Raw genomic sequence first — 12,582 nt, forward strand, 5'->3', positions numbered from 1 at the left:
TTTTTTTTTTTTTTTTTTTTTTTTTTTTTTTTGGTATTCTACTATTCTTTCACCAACATGTAAAGTTATAATTTTTTTTTTTTACAATTTCAGTTTAGATGTTTGATATAAAACTCTTTCCCTATATATTTAGAAAATTGATAATTTTCTCCAAGAAATAAAGAAAAGAAAAAAATCTCCCAAATCGTTTCCATTTGTTGAGAGACAAGTTAGATTTTTTTGGATGACCTTTTTTAATGAAATGTAAATATAAATAAATAAATGTGTAGAAGAGATATAAGTCTACACTCTATTCCAGTAATCGTAAACCCAACCGATCCAGTCTCTTTAGAAGATTCCTCTTCTTCTCTCCATCAGACCGCAAAATAAAGTTGGATACTTTAGTCCTAATTTTTATTCATTCTCATCAATTTTGCTTCTTCCCCCTTTCATTACTTCCCACCAGCGATTGGGGTTTCCGACAGAACCCTAGATTTGTAGGAAGAGGGGTTTCGTCTATTTCCTGTAAATCTCGGGGTTTTTTTTTTTTTTTGCTGATCATGGATTCTGAAGAAGATATGCTCGATGCCCACGATATGGAGTCTGGTGAGGATGATTTCTACAGCGGTGGAACTGATGATTATAACGATAGTGATGATGGTGAACCCGATTACGGGTTTGTTGAGGAAGACGCTGATGATTCTGCTATGATCGCCTCGCATCGCTCTCAGGTAGGGTTCTTGAAGCTAATTGCTTTTAGAACTTGTGCATGTTTTTATGACTTTTGTCTTGTTGGCAAATGTTGAAATTTCGGAGCTTTTTTATGATTAAATTTTCAATTTTTTATTTGGGAGTTAAAGAGTCTAATTGAGATTTTACTCGATAGCTGTATGGGCTTTGTTGTGGGTTTGAGATTGTTTGTGTTTATCATTTACTTCTTATTTGTTAATGGGGTAGTGTTTAGCTAATCAAATGATAGTTTCTAGTGTTAGACCTTTGCATTTTTCATGTCATGCATTCTCTTCTGAGCCATAGAAGGGCTGATAAAAGAAACTTAGTTTTGTCGATGGAATCGTATTGATATTGATGAGTTTTTGGTGAATCAATGGGAGATTATGTGAAAAAGTATTGAAATTTACGGGAAATGCTGTGATTTTAGTTGGTTTAAGGAGATTTTTTTATTTTCTTATTTACCCTGCTTCCAAGCTCCTTGGTAATCTCTTTGTGTTTCCGTTCCCATTACTTCCACTATACTTGGTAAGAGCATAACTGCAATTGTTAGTTGTAAGAGGAAACCGTTATTATAGTTTGTTGCTGATAACCGTTACACACGCTTAATGTTGTGTTCCTAGTTGCTTCGGTAAATTGTTTATTTCACTCCTTGGATATAGCTTTTCTCTCTCTCTCTCTGCTGTTTTAGTTCCATGTCTACTTTTGCTTTTCTGTGAACATTGACTCATTATAACATTAATGTTACTTCTTTCCAGAAAAACTTTTGTGTTCTGAGGGAAGAAGATATTCGCAGGCACCAGATGGATAACATTGAACGAGTTTCCGTTGTCCTCTCGATAACTGAGGTCGAAGCGAGTATTCTACTTCGTCACTTTCATTGGTAAACGCCTTTTTTATTTACTCTTTGATACTAACACCTATGTGTTTCTTAATTTTTTTTATTTGTATATATCTGGTTCCTTTTTTATCTCAGTTTGTCTTGGGTGATAATATCAAATGGTCTCTGTAGCTTTTCTATAATGTATATGTGTGATTATTCTAGCTTTCTGATGCAATGAGAACCATCCCATTTCAGGAGTGTGGGTAGAGTTCATGATGAATGGTTTGCAGACGAAGAGAGAGTTCGGAAGACTGTTGGCATATTGGAGAGCCCTGTTGTTCTGCCAACTAATGACAGTGAAGTATGTTCTTTGACATTTGTATAATCTGAAGTGGTTTTACATGTTTCCTGTCTGACAATTCATGTCTCAATAACACGTGATGTTGTGTCTAGCTTACATGTGGAATCTGTTTCGATTCACACCCTCCTGAGAAAATCGCTTCAGTTTCTTGTGGCCATCCTTTCTGCACTACATGCTGGACAGGTCAGTTGTGTTTTTCTTTTCTGTCATTAGCATCCTCAAGACTCTTATATCATTAGTTCTTTCAAGAATGGGAACCGCTTCGTTTTCACTTGTATTTATCTGAGGTTAGATTTAGTTAATTGGATATAGTTATAACTAGGTAATTGAGTTTTCTGAAACCAACTTTTGTGCCCCACTCTCTACTACAATTTTCTTTTTCCAATATTTGGTGAGTGGACTTACGTTTTACGGTGTACACTCTTGCAGGTTATATCAGTACAACGATTAATGATGGCCCAGGATGTTTGATGCTAAGATGTCCTGACCCATCTTGTCTTGCTGCTGTTGGTCATGATATGGTTGACAAATTAGCGTCTGAAGAAGACAAGGAGAAGTACAATAGATATTTTCTTAGGTCTTATATTGAAGACAACAGAAAGGTAAACGCTCCCTAAAAAATTTAGATCACACAGACTGGTATTAATGTAGCTTCATTCTTACTTGAAATGTTTCACTCTCTTTCTTATATGTTCTATGATTGACACTATTTCCCGACTGAGGAGTATTGGGTTCTTTTTGTTCATCCTGAAGTTTTTGTCATCTCTATTTTTGTAGCATGTTACTAGCGTTGTTAGAAGATCCTGTTTTTTTCATGATTACATAATTGTTTTTTGTATACTCAAACCACCTACAATGTTTTTCTATTGAGCAAAGTAGCAAAATATAGTCTCGCTCCAGATTTATTCTTATGATGCGATGTTTCTAATCCTTGTGTTGCTACTGCTTTGGTTATTTGATTCAGATGAAGTGGTGTCCTGCCCCGGGATGCGATTTTGCGATTGATTTTGCTGCAGGGTCTGGAAATTATGATGTTTCCTGCTTGTGCTCGTTTAGCTTTTGCTGGAATGTAAGTTCTTGAGTTAAAGCCCACTGATTTTATTTCTCCTAATTATTATTTTTGGTTGATCAATAGTGCTGTGGTAAATCTGAAATGTAGTGCACTGAAGAGGCTCACCGACCTGTAGATTGTAGCACAGTCTCAAAATGGATATTAAAGAACAGCGCTGAATCTGAAAATATGAATTGGTATCCACTCTATCTATGTCTTTCTTTTTAATTCGTGTTCCTGATCTTTGGCTTTTATAGACATATATCTTACCACCTCTGAGTATCTATGTCTGCCTCCTTATGCTCAGGATACTTGCCAATTCAAAACCCTGTCCGAGATGTAAGCGGCCAATTGAAAAGAATCAGGGCTGTATGCACATGACATGTACACCGCCTTGTAAATATGAATTTTGTTGGTAATGTTTGAATCCCATTTCTAACTTCGTAGTTTGGTTGAAACTGTATCTATGCAATGTTGTATGTTCAATGCTAACAACGGTGTTATATATTTACACCTATAGGCTTTGTCTTGGTGCATGGATGGATCATGGGGAAAGAACAGGTGGTTTTTATGCTTGTAACCGTTATGAGGTGGCCAAGCAAGAAGGACAGGTAAGAGCTCGGGTACTTATTTGATCTTTGGTGGTATTTCTAATTAGTAATTAGTAATTTGTGCTAATGTTACTGAATATTGATATGGGTTCATCGTTGCCTGTTAGTATGATGAGACTGAAAGGAGGAGAGAGATGGCCAAAAATTCGCTAGAGAGATACACACATTATTATGAACGCTGGGCAAGCAATCAAACGGTATACGCAATGCTACACTTCTTATGGCTAAGGAGGTTTCTTGATCTTCATTATTGAATTCTTTGTCTTGGGTGATTTTGCAGTCGAGGCAAAAGGCTATGGCGGATCTGCATCAAGCGCAGACGCAGAATGTAAGACTTGTTAAGTTCTTTATATCAGTATATATTTGAAAGATATAACTTTCTCCTGTACTGTTTCTCATACTATGTTATTTATATTGACTCATTTCAATTCTGCCAGCTTGAGAAGCTTAGTGATAGACAGTGCACACCAGAATCTCAGCTCAAATTCATTTTAGAAGCTTGGCTTCAGGTTAGTAGATCAAAGTGTTTAAATAATAAAGTGAGACTTTTCCATAACATTTTTCTAAACAGCTTCTTATGTGATTTTCTGCTGCAGATCATCGAATGTAGGCGAGTCTTGAAATGGACATATGCATATGGATACTACCTACCTGATCATGAACATGCCAAACGACAATTTTTCGAGTATTTGCAAGGTCAGAACCCTCCGTTTAATTGTGTGTCATTTTCTTCTTCAGAAGCAGCTTAAATTTCTTCTATTGTTCAGGGGAAGCTGAGTCAGGTTTGGAGCGGCTCCATCAATGTGTAGAGAAGGACTTGGGTCAGTTTCTCAATGCGGAAGGCCCATCAAAAGATTTCAATGATTACCGGACAAAACTAGCTGGATTGACCAGGTAAGCGTTTTTGTCTTCATACATTTAACCTGATGTTTGACAGAGAAGAAGAAAGTGCTTCAGGCTTTTAGAAAGATCTATGAATATAATTTGTGGCCAAACCCTAGCTAAATGACGTAAAGCTAAACCCGTGCCTCTATATTTTTGTATTCTTACAGCGTGACGAAAAACTACTTTGAGAATTTGGTGAAAGCTCTGGAGAACGGTCTTGCTGATGTAGACTCACATGCGGCTTGCAGCAGCAAATCAACAAACTCTAAATCAACAGGTTGCAGTAGCAAAACAAGAGGTAAAGGCAAAGGAAGTTCCAGAACTGGTGGATCCAGTAGAAACCCAGATGACAACTTATAAATTATGTTTCTCATGTCCTCGCCAAGGTACAAAACCCTGAATTGGTCGTATGCACACGATCAAAGAACAGCCCAAACTGCACGCACATAGTGGATATTCTTCCACTTATGTGTTTGTGCAGGTCTGGATTGTAGGGTTTGTGATAAGTTTACTACTTATGTATAGTGTAAAAGAATATGCATGTGATTGTTGTCTCTACTACACACATTGTAACAAGACTTCTGTTGCCGGCTGCGGCTATGGTAATCTCTGTAAAACCAAAATCCAGTGACCTCATGTGTCTGGGTTTGAAAGAAAAAAAAAAGAGCAAATGGTACTTGCTTTGTGTTTGGCTTTTACCTGACAATTTTAAGTTTGTAATATTAAATTCAAGTTTTATCTCAAGAAAGTGTTTAGTTTTGGTGTTTAAAATTTGAGACTAGAGTTTCTCTACTTGTGCACAGCTTGGAAAAAATTTACACCTACATGTGACATAATTGTTAATGCCACTACAACTTGATAAATTAGATAAATATTTCTAATGCTCTGTATTTTTCTTTTTCTTATCTTCTGATGTGTTCAACGACTTTTAAGAAGAGAAAAAAAAAAGGATAAACACCACAACTTTAAGCCCATTAAATCACTTGTATTTTCGCTTGTAGCACCAAAAAACAAACACATAAAAGAGAATCAAAAGAGATTTTTTTTCTTATTAATTTATTCTCTTTTCTAGTTTCTTAGACCTGAAGGTTTATAGGTTTTGGAGATCCGAAGCTCCATTGATTTGTTCTTGGGAGCATCAAGTAGCTTAGCCTTCTTCCTTGCTATAGGGAACTCCATGGAATGTGATTTAGGACCATTGTCCCCAAAATCTTGTTTGAACATTTTGATGCTAAGGGCATTCAACAACGCCCTCGAGTACTGCCTCGACGCCATCTTCCAGTCCGTCCCTGATTTCATCATCGCCTTAAACTCATCAAAGCTTATCCGTCCATCCTTGTTGAGGTCGACGTCAAAGAAGATATCTTTGATCCACTGGTCGCTACTGTTGCCTAGCTTATCATCATAAAGAGTTTCCTTGAGCTCATCTAGCTCGATAGATCCGTTGTTGTTCTTGTCAAAATACTTGAATGCTTGCTGCAAATGCTCATCACATCCCATTCTCTTCAAATGTATTGACAGTGTCACAAACTCCTCACAGCTCAACATCCCATTTCCATCTGTGTCCGCTGCATCCATTAGCATCTTCACATCTCCATCGGGAACAACTTGTCCAATCTTCTTCAGCCCATCTTTTAGCTCCTCAAAAGTCAAGTGACCATTCTTATCAGTGTCCATTGCTTGAAACATCTGTACTATCGCAGCTATCTCCTCGTTTGGTAGATTGTCCGCTACAATCTGATACAACTTACGTATCAGTAACAAGTCTTATAGAAACTCATAAAATTTTGGTAAAATCAAGAAACTTATATATACCCTGAGGACTTTCTTCTTGAACCTATTAATCAACAAGAACTGTTGAATCTTGGTCCTCACGTTATCTCCAAGATTCACATTTGGTGCTCTCTCTGCGTTCCGGATCCATGGATGTTCTGTAAAACATAGATTTTTAGGTCAACTGATGTCGTTTAATTATTTGTCAGATAATGAAACGTTGTTATTAAGTTACCAAGTACTTCTTGAACTGTGAGTCGGCTGTAAGGATTAGCATCAAGCATGTTCTTAACGAGTTCCTTGGCCTCATGTGAGACTTTTGGCCAGGGGTCTCTCTCGAAATCGATGTTCCCTCTCACAATAGCATGCGCGATACCTTCCTCGGTTTCTGCCCAAAAGGGAGGAACACCACAAAGCAAGATATAGAGTATAACACCGGCACTCCAAACATCGACCTCAGGACCGTAGTTTCGTCTCAAAACCTCTGGAGCCATGTAGTAAGGACTTCCCACAATCTCATTGAACGGCTGGGCTGCAATATTCATTTGAGTTAAACCAATTTTTTCAAGAAAATGACAATCCAAGATTCAAGAAGCTATTATAAGGATGTGATTAACTAGTACCAGGCTTGAAGAAAATGGAGAGACCAAAATCAATAGCTTTAAGTTGTGCAGACTCAGTTCCATTAGAAAAAAGGAAGTTCTCGGGTTTAAGATCTCGATGAATCACTCCATGTTCATGGCACACCTTCACAAATGCAACAAACATTATAAGCACCAAACAAGAAGACTAAAAAACCGAGACACAAAAAAAAAAGGAAATTTCAAATTTGTTTTTTTTAACCTTGACAACTTCAAGAATGGTTTTAGCAACATTTGCAGCGGCACGTTCGGTGTAATGCCCTCTAGAGACAATGCGGTCAAAAAGTTCTCCTCCTTCACAAATCTCCATGACAAGGTAAACGGCGTCTTTGTCCTCAAAAGCTTCCTTAAAGCTAACAATATTAGGATGTTTAGGTAAACAACTCATGATCTCAACCTCTCTCCTCACATCCTCCACATCGATCTCCGTCCTTAGCTTCTCCTTCGATATCCTCTTACACGCAAACCTGCATCCCAAGTTACACAAATTATCAAACCCTAGAAGAAAAGGCAAAAAAAAGAATCAAATATTCAAGAAAATCAAGAAAAAGAGAAATATTAATGACCTTTCTCGGGTAGTGATCTCGATACATTCATGAGTGACACCGAATTCACCACGGCCAAGTTCTTTACCCAATTCATACTTGAGGTGGATTCCATCTCCAATAGGCTCGGGAAGAACGCGGCTTGGTGGCTGGAAAATCAATCTCCGGGAAAGATTAGTTGAGCAATCGAAATGAGGAACAGAGGATGATGATGTTCTGCTATTACTACTTTGTCGCCTTCTTACCGGTCTCTTTCCAAAAGGAGAGCCTTTCAATGGCGACGAAACACAGCTTCCCATGGGATTTATTTCTCTTTTTGGGTTATATTTTGGAATAATATCCTAACAGGTTTCGATCGATCGATTGATTTTAGTTACAAATCAATCAAGCGATTTCAAGGAGGAAGTTTATTCAAATGCACCCCATGGGAAGGAAGAGAGAAGCTCTTTTGTGCTCGACTTCTTCTTTCTCTTGTTCTTTTTTTTTTTTTGTTTTTTTGGGTTTTTTTTGGGGGAGGGAGGGGCTTCTCTCTTCTTCTAATCTCTTTGTATTTCGTTTTCTATATTTGTTTATTTGTTGCGTAAGTTTGAAGAAAGAGGGAAAGGAAAGTCCTAAAAGAAAGGAGAGGAGATTGAGAGGTATGAACAAAAGAAAAATATTGGATGGATTGGAGAAATCTTTCTATTTTTGGTTATTATGCTAGTCTGTTCTGTTCTGTTCGTTTAAATTCCGTTAACTTTGTTGCCCTTCTTTCTGTTTTCTCCTCCCGCCATTTTCTTCTTATCTCTTATGTTTGAATGAGTTTGCATACTTGAACTGGTGAATCCTACATTGACCAAGCCGGGACTCACCAAACGATACAAATGGTTTGAGTTTCTTTTTCAAGCATCCGCAATATGAAGAGGCCGAAGGCATGGAATGTTAAGGTCTGACAAAATTTTCTATCATTCATGTCGCATGGTAGGGAGGGACAAATCTTTTGGGCTACGACTTCTCAACTTGTGGTGCAAGACCGACTGTTACACAATGCGGATTATATATATTTTCAGACACTTGTTTGGATCTGTCACCAAAATTGATTACTTAAGTGATAAAGACATGGTTTCACAGTGAGGGAGTATATTTTCTTTCAAGTTCTACGTAAAGTATGTGATCTCACAAGTTTCAACTAGCAATCAGACTTTACTTCTTATGACTCATATCCAAGTTCAAAGCGTAGCTTTCAGAATAACCACTTATTTTGTTTGGGACCTTGCTAAAGGGAAAACTCGAGTTTTATTATTTGCAAACAAGTGTAGTCATTAACAAACTTGTCCAAAAAAGAAATTATATCCTTGAGATGTTGATTAAACTGTAAACCAAAAGCACCCTCGTCTTGGAATTTCGCATTGCTGAGACTTATTGCAGAGAGTCTTCTTGCAAACAACCTCAGAGGAACTTCCTGTGGGGTCTGCCTGCATCCTCATCTTGCATATGCTGTCAAATATCGAGTTTCGAGTACGTTAGCTTGACCCCTTAGTGTTGTGATGCAGAAGAACACTATATATCACTCAATTTTGTGGGAAACAACATAATGAAATTATATTCCATCTTCATCGTCATCGAAAATTTCTATCACATAAACATAGCCCTTGCACGAATCTATACACAAGGACTCAAGAGTTCAAAAGCCAATCTAAAAGAAGAATCCTCAAGGATTGTAGCAACAAGTTCGAAAACGCTTTAAAGTCCACCATATAAAAATTCTCATAACCAAATCAGCTGAGACTCAAACTCTCGAATAATAGAAAACCATTATTACAGCCAAAGAACCCATTTTTACTAGCTAAAACACATAAAGACTTGAGGATAATCATTTGAACACATATCTTCATAGCAGTTAAACCAAACTACTTTGGCAACCAGTAAATTAAACAGAAGAAGACCCAAGTGAAAAAGTAAAACGCTTAATAAGAAGTAATACCAAGGATGAAACACAAACAAAAACTCAAAATCATTTTCAGTCCTAACTCCAAATCAGAGGCTTTCCTCAGTTAGAAAATCTAAATCTAACCATCATCTAAGGATACTACTACTAATATGAAGGTGAAATGCGCATTGCCCGAATCTAATTTCAAGATAAGAACATCTTAATTCAAATGTATCTACAACGAATTCAACACCTGAATCAAACTGGAAAAGAACCCAATTCAAATTTGTATTATACGTATCCAAATCCATACGATACATGAAAAAACAAAAAATTAGGGCACAAAAACAGAAATCTAACTTCGGGAGGAAACAAATCGAATCTGAGAATTAGATAGGGAGAGATTTGAACTCACGAAGTCTTTGACGATCCCCTTGTATACAATGATAGGGAGAGCGATGCCGAAGATTCCGATGAGAGCGAAGTTGCGACGGGTCCAACGGAAATTGTGCTCGAGGTTCTCTCTAGCGGATCCCCAATCCTCGATGAACTTGTTCTTGTTCGTTTCCATACCTCCTCCCATCTTCGATTTCTCGACGCTTTTGACCCTTTCTCTCTCTCTCTCTCTCTCTCTCTCTCTCTTCTCTTCTCCGATCGTCTTCTTCTTCTTCTTCAAATGGTGTTTAACTCCGTCGCGACTGTGGTGGTGGTGGTGATTGTTGTGTAGCTTAGGATTTCTTAACCGGTTATTTTAATTTTATCATTTTTTGGTGCAATAAACCAGATATTTTAAATGGACTTTAAGCTCAAGGCCCATTAACAAAAGGGCCCAAGATTACATATACGAGTGATTTGTTGAAGATTTTAGCTTTAGTAGGGTTTAACAATTTTAGATGAATAAATAATATTTGTTAAAAGTTTGTCTAACAATTTTTAAAAATTTTCTCTGATTCTATTTGAGGGTCTAACAATTTTATACACTTTTGTAGCAATTTTTGGGAAAAGGATTATATGTTCAATTTATTTTCTTTTTATAGATTGTTTTGATTTTTGACGTCTTTCTAATCTCCTTATTAATGGTTGAAGTCGAAGATCAGATTGAGAGTTTTATCAAGTAGTTTTTCTTTCACTTATAACCATTTGGATTAGTTTTTTTTGCATTGTATTCCGTTATGTTTATCCACCAAATACCAAAAATGTTGTTTTTCTCAAAAATTTTGTTTTTCTCAAAAATGTTGTTTTTTCTCAAAACTGTAGTTTTCCACCAAAACTGAAAACCTGAGTTTTTCCGCTAAAATCACAAAAACGAGTTTTTCCGCCAAATGGTTTCAAATTTAAATGTGTTTGTACTTAAATGGGGTGAGTTTACCCATTTTAACATCCCTAATTCTTTACATGATAAATCATTCTAGAATAGCTATATATTAAAACCATGATTTTGGAAGATTTTATGAGATTTAGGAAATTTGGAATTTTGATAGATTTTAGTGAAGTTTATATGATTTATGTTAAAATTCTTGCAAATCGCACCTAAAACCATGAGATTTGGATTTCTGTATTTTTAACTAAACAAATCCTCTCAAATCCTCCAGAATCCCTACAATTTATTAAAATCCAAAATCCACAAACTGTTTTGAATAACAGTGGATTTTAAAGTAAACTTTTAAATCATCAGTTCAATAACAATGGATTTTAATAGACTTTTTAAAATCTATGATTGAATAACATAGAATTTGTAAATTTTATACAAATAACTTAAAATGTCTAGTTGAATACATCTCCTGCCTTAGGTTGAAAATTATACTAAACCATGATTTTGGAGGATTTTATGGGATTCAGAAAATTTGAAATTTTGATAGATTTAGGGAAATTGATAAGATTTATTGTAAAATTCTTTAAAATCCCACATAAAACTATGAAATTTGGATATATGTATTTTTAACTAAACAAATCCTCTAAAATCATCCGGAATTCCTAAAAAGTCATTAAAATCTAAATCCACAAAACTGTTTTGAAGAACAATGAATTTTAAAATAGATTTTTAAATTATCAGTTCAATAACCGTTGATTTTTAATAGACTTTTTAAAATCTATTATTGAATAACATAGTATTTGTAAATTTTACACAAATTTTTTAAAATGTCAAATTGAATACACCCTTCTAAAACTACATCATACGATTTTTCACATAAATGCATTATTAAAGATGACCAGATTTTTTTCTAAGTATGTATTTTAAATTACTATTTAAGAATATGGTATTAGAAAAAAAAAGAAAACATTACTGCGCATAAATGAATTATCTTAATGCAGGATCGGCGCCAAAGTGTCCGACTTCTAGATTCGCGTCTCGTCGATTCAAATCCCAATTCTCACACTTGTTTAATGGATATATTTCGCCGTTCAATCTCAAAAGGTTCTTCTAATTTTTTCTTTCTTTCGTTGTCAAAATTTTTCCACTTGCCATTGTTATTGCATATCTCGAAAGTTATTCTTGTAAAAAATTTCCACTAAGCTAGTCTTGGTTATTAACATAAGCAATCTAATTTACAGATTCTTCTAGGACCTGATCGGTATTTCAATTTGAGTTCGAGAAGCTTAATTATTTGTTGACTCTTTCTCTAATGCTCAGAACATAATTATAATAAAAAAACATACTTAGTGCTTGGTGTGTCAGAGTTTTCTTTATTGATTTTTTAATGGATACATCATTTGTATTACATCAACAACAAAAAAAATCAAGAATGTTAAAAGATTTTTTAAATTTCATATAATCAGTTATCAAGTCGTTGACATTTTCTAGCTTTCTTATTCAGAGATTGACAAGAAGTTGTCCTGTGTATTTACCGTTTCTGGTTTAATCTCTAATCACACGCAAAATGTTGTTTATTATGTTGTGAATTGTTCTTGTTTTGTATTTTTTGGTTTTCTGAAGATTGAAGGAGCAGAAAACTGAAAACTGCAATCATATATATATGGCTTCTACTTCTACAGGTGGTGGGAAAGATGGATCTAAAGGTTTTGTGAAGAGGGTTACATCAACATTCTCCATTAGGAAAAAGAAGAACACAACGAATGATCCGAAACAACTTCTTCCTCGATCGAAATCAACTGGAGGTAACTACGAACACATGAGGCTGCCTCAGGGGAAAAAGGCTCTTCCAGATGTTAAAACAACAAAAGACACAAAGAGGACCAAATCTGCAGGTGTTTCCCCTCAACCAAGGCGTGAAAAGATCGATGAATCTGGTAAACAGTTTATGAAGATGAGATGT

The 12,582-nt window shown here is 35.8% G+C and overlaps 3 protein-coding genes across 5 annotated transcripts; 1 reads left to right on the forward strand and 2 right to left on the reverse strand.

The window, feature by feature from the left end:
* LOC104700313 (probable E3 ubiquitin-protein ligase ARI7) lies at nucleotides 246-5,171 on the forward strand. 2 transcript variants are annotated; one of them, XM_010415814.2, is made up of 15 exons: nucleotides 246-710; nucleotides 1,467-1,591; nucleotides 1,787-1,892; nucleotides 1,985-2,075; nucleotides 2,322-2,494; nucleotides 2,857-2,961; nucleotides 3,052-3,140; nucleotides 3,251-3,358; nucleotides 3,464-3,566; nucleotides 3,662-3,751; nucleotides 3,835-3,882; nucleotides 3,992-4,063; nucleotides 4,151-4,250; nucleotides 4,322-4,448; nucleotides 4,607-5,171. In XM_010415814.2, the coding sequence occupies exons 1-15, from the start codon at nucleotides 540-542 to the stop codon at nucleotides 4,797-4,799; spliced, it is 1,701 nt and encodes a 566-aa protein (XP_010414116.1). In that variant the 5' UTR covers nucleotides 246-539; the 3' UTR covers nucleotides 4,800-5,171. The 2 variants fall into 2 exon arrangements, with proteins under 2 accessions (XP_010414116.1, XP_010414117.1); XM_010415815.2 differs by having other exon boundaries at nucleotides 248-710; nucleotides 3,464-3,554.
* Nucleotides 5,348-7,900, reverse strand: LOC104700314 (calcium-dependent protein kinase 24). 2 transcript variants are annotated; one of them, XM_010415817.2, is made up of 7 exons: nucleotides 7,644-7,900; nucleotides 7,420-7,547; nucleotides 7,056-7,320; nucleotides 6,836-6,959; nucleotides 6,448-6,744; nucleotides 6,255-6,370; nucleotides 5,348-6,176 (listed from the first exon to the last, which is right to left on the reverse strand). In XM_010415817.2, the coding sequence occupies exons 1-7, from the start codon at nucleotides 7,695-7,697 to the stop codon at nucleotides 5,508-5,510; spliced, it is 1,653 nt and encodes a 550-aa protein (XP_010414119.1). In that variant the 5' UTR covers nucleotides 7,698-7,900; the 3' UTR covers nucleotides 5,348-5,507. The 2 variants fall into 2 exon arrangements, with proteins under 2 accessions (XP_010414119.1, XP_010414118.1); XM_010415816.2 differs by having other exon boundaries at nucleotides 5,350-6,176; nucleotides 7,420-7,900.
* Nucleotides 8,655-10,054, reverse strand: LOC109125575. Its single transcript, XM_019227466.1, has 2 exons — nucleotides 9,723-10,054; nucleotides 8,655-8,874 (listed from the first exon to the last, which is right to left on the reverse strand). Exons 1-2 carry the CDS (start codon nucleotides 9,888-9,890, stop codon nucleotides 8,827-8,829), a joined length of 216 nt encoding a protein of 71 aa, XP_019083011.1. The 5' UTR covers nucleotides 9,891-10,054; the 3' UTR covers nucleotides 8,655-8,826.

Source organism: Camelina sativa, chromosome 7 (genome assembly GCF_000633955.1).
Source record: "Camelina sativa cultivar DH55 chromosome 7, Cs, whole genome shotgun sequence".
In the NCBI taxonomy this organism is placed as follows: Eukaryota; Viridiplantae; Streptophyta; class Magnoliopsida; order Brassicales; family Brassicaceae; genus Camelina; species Camelina sativa.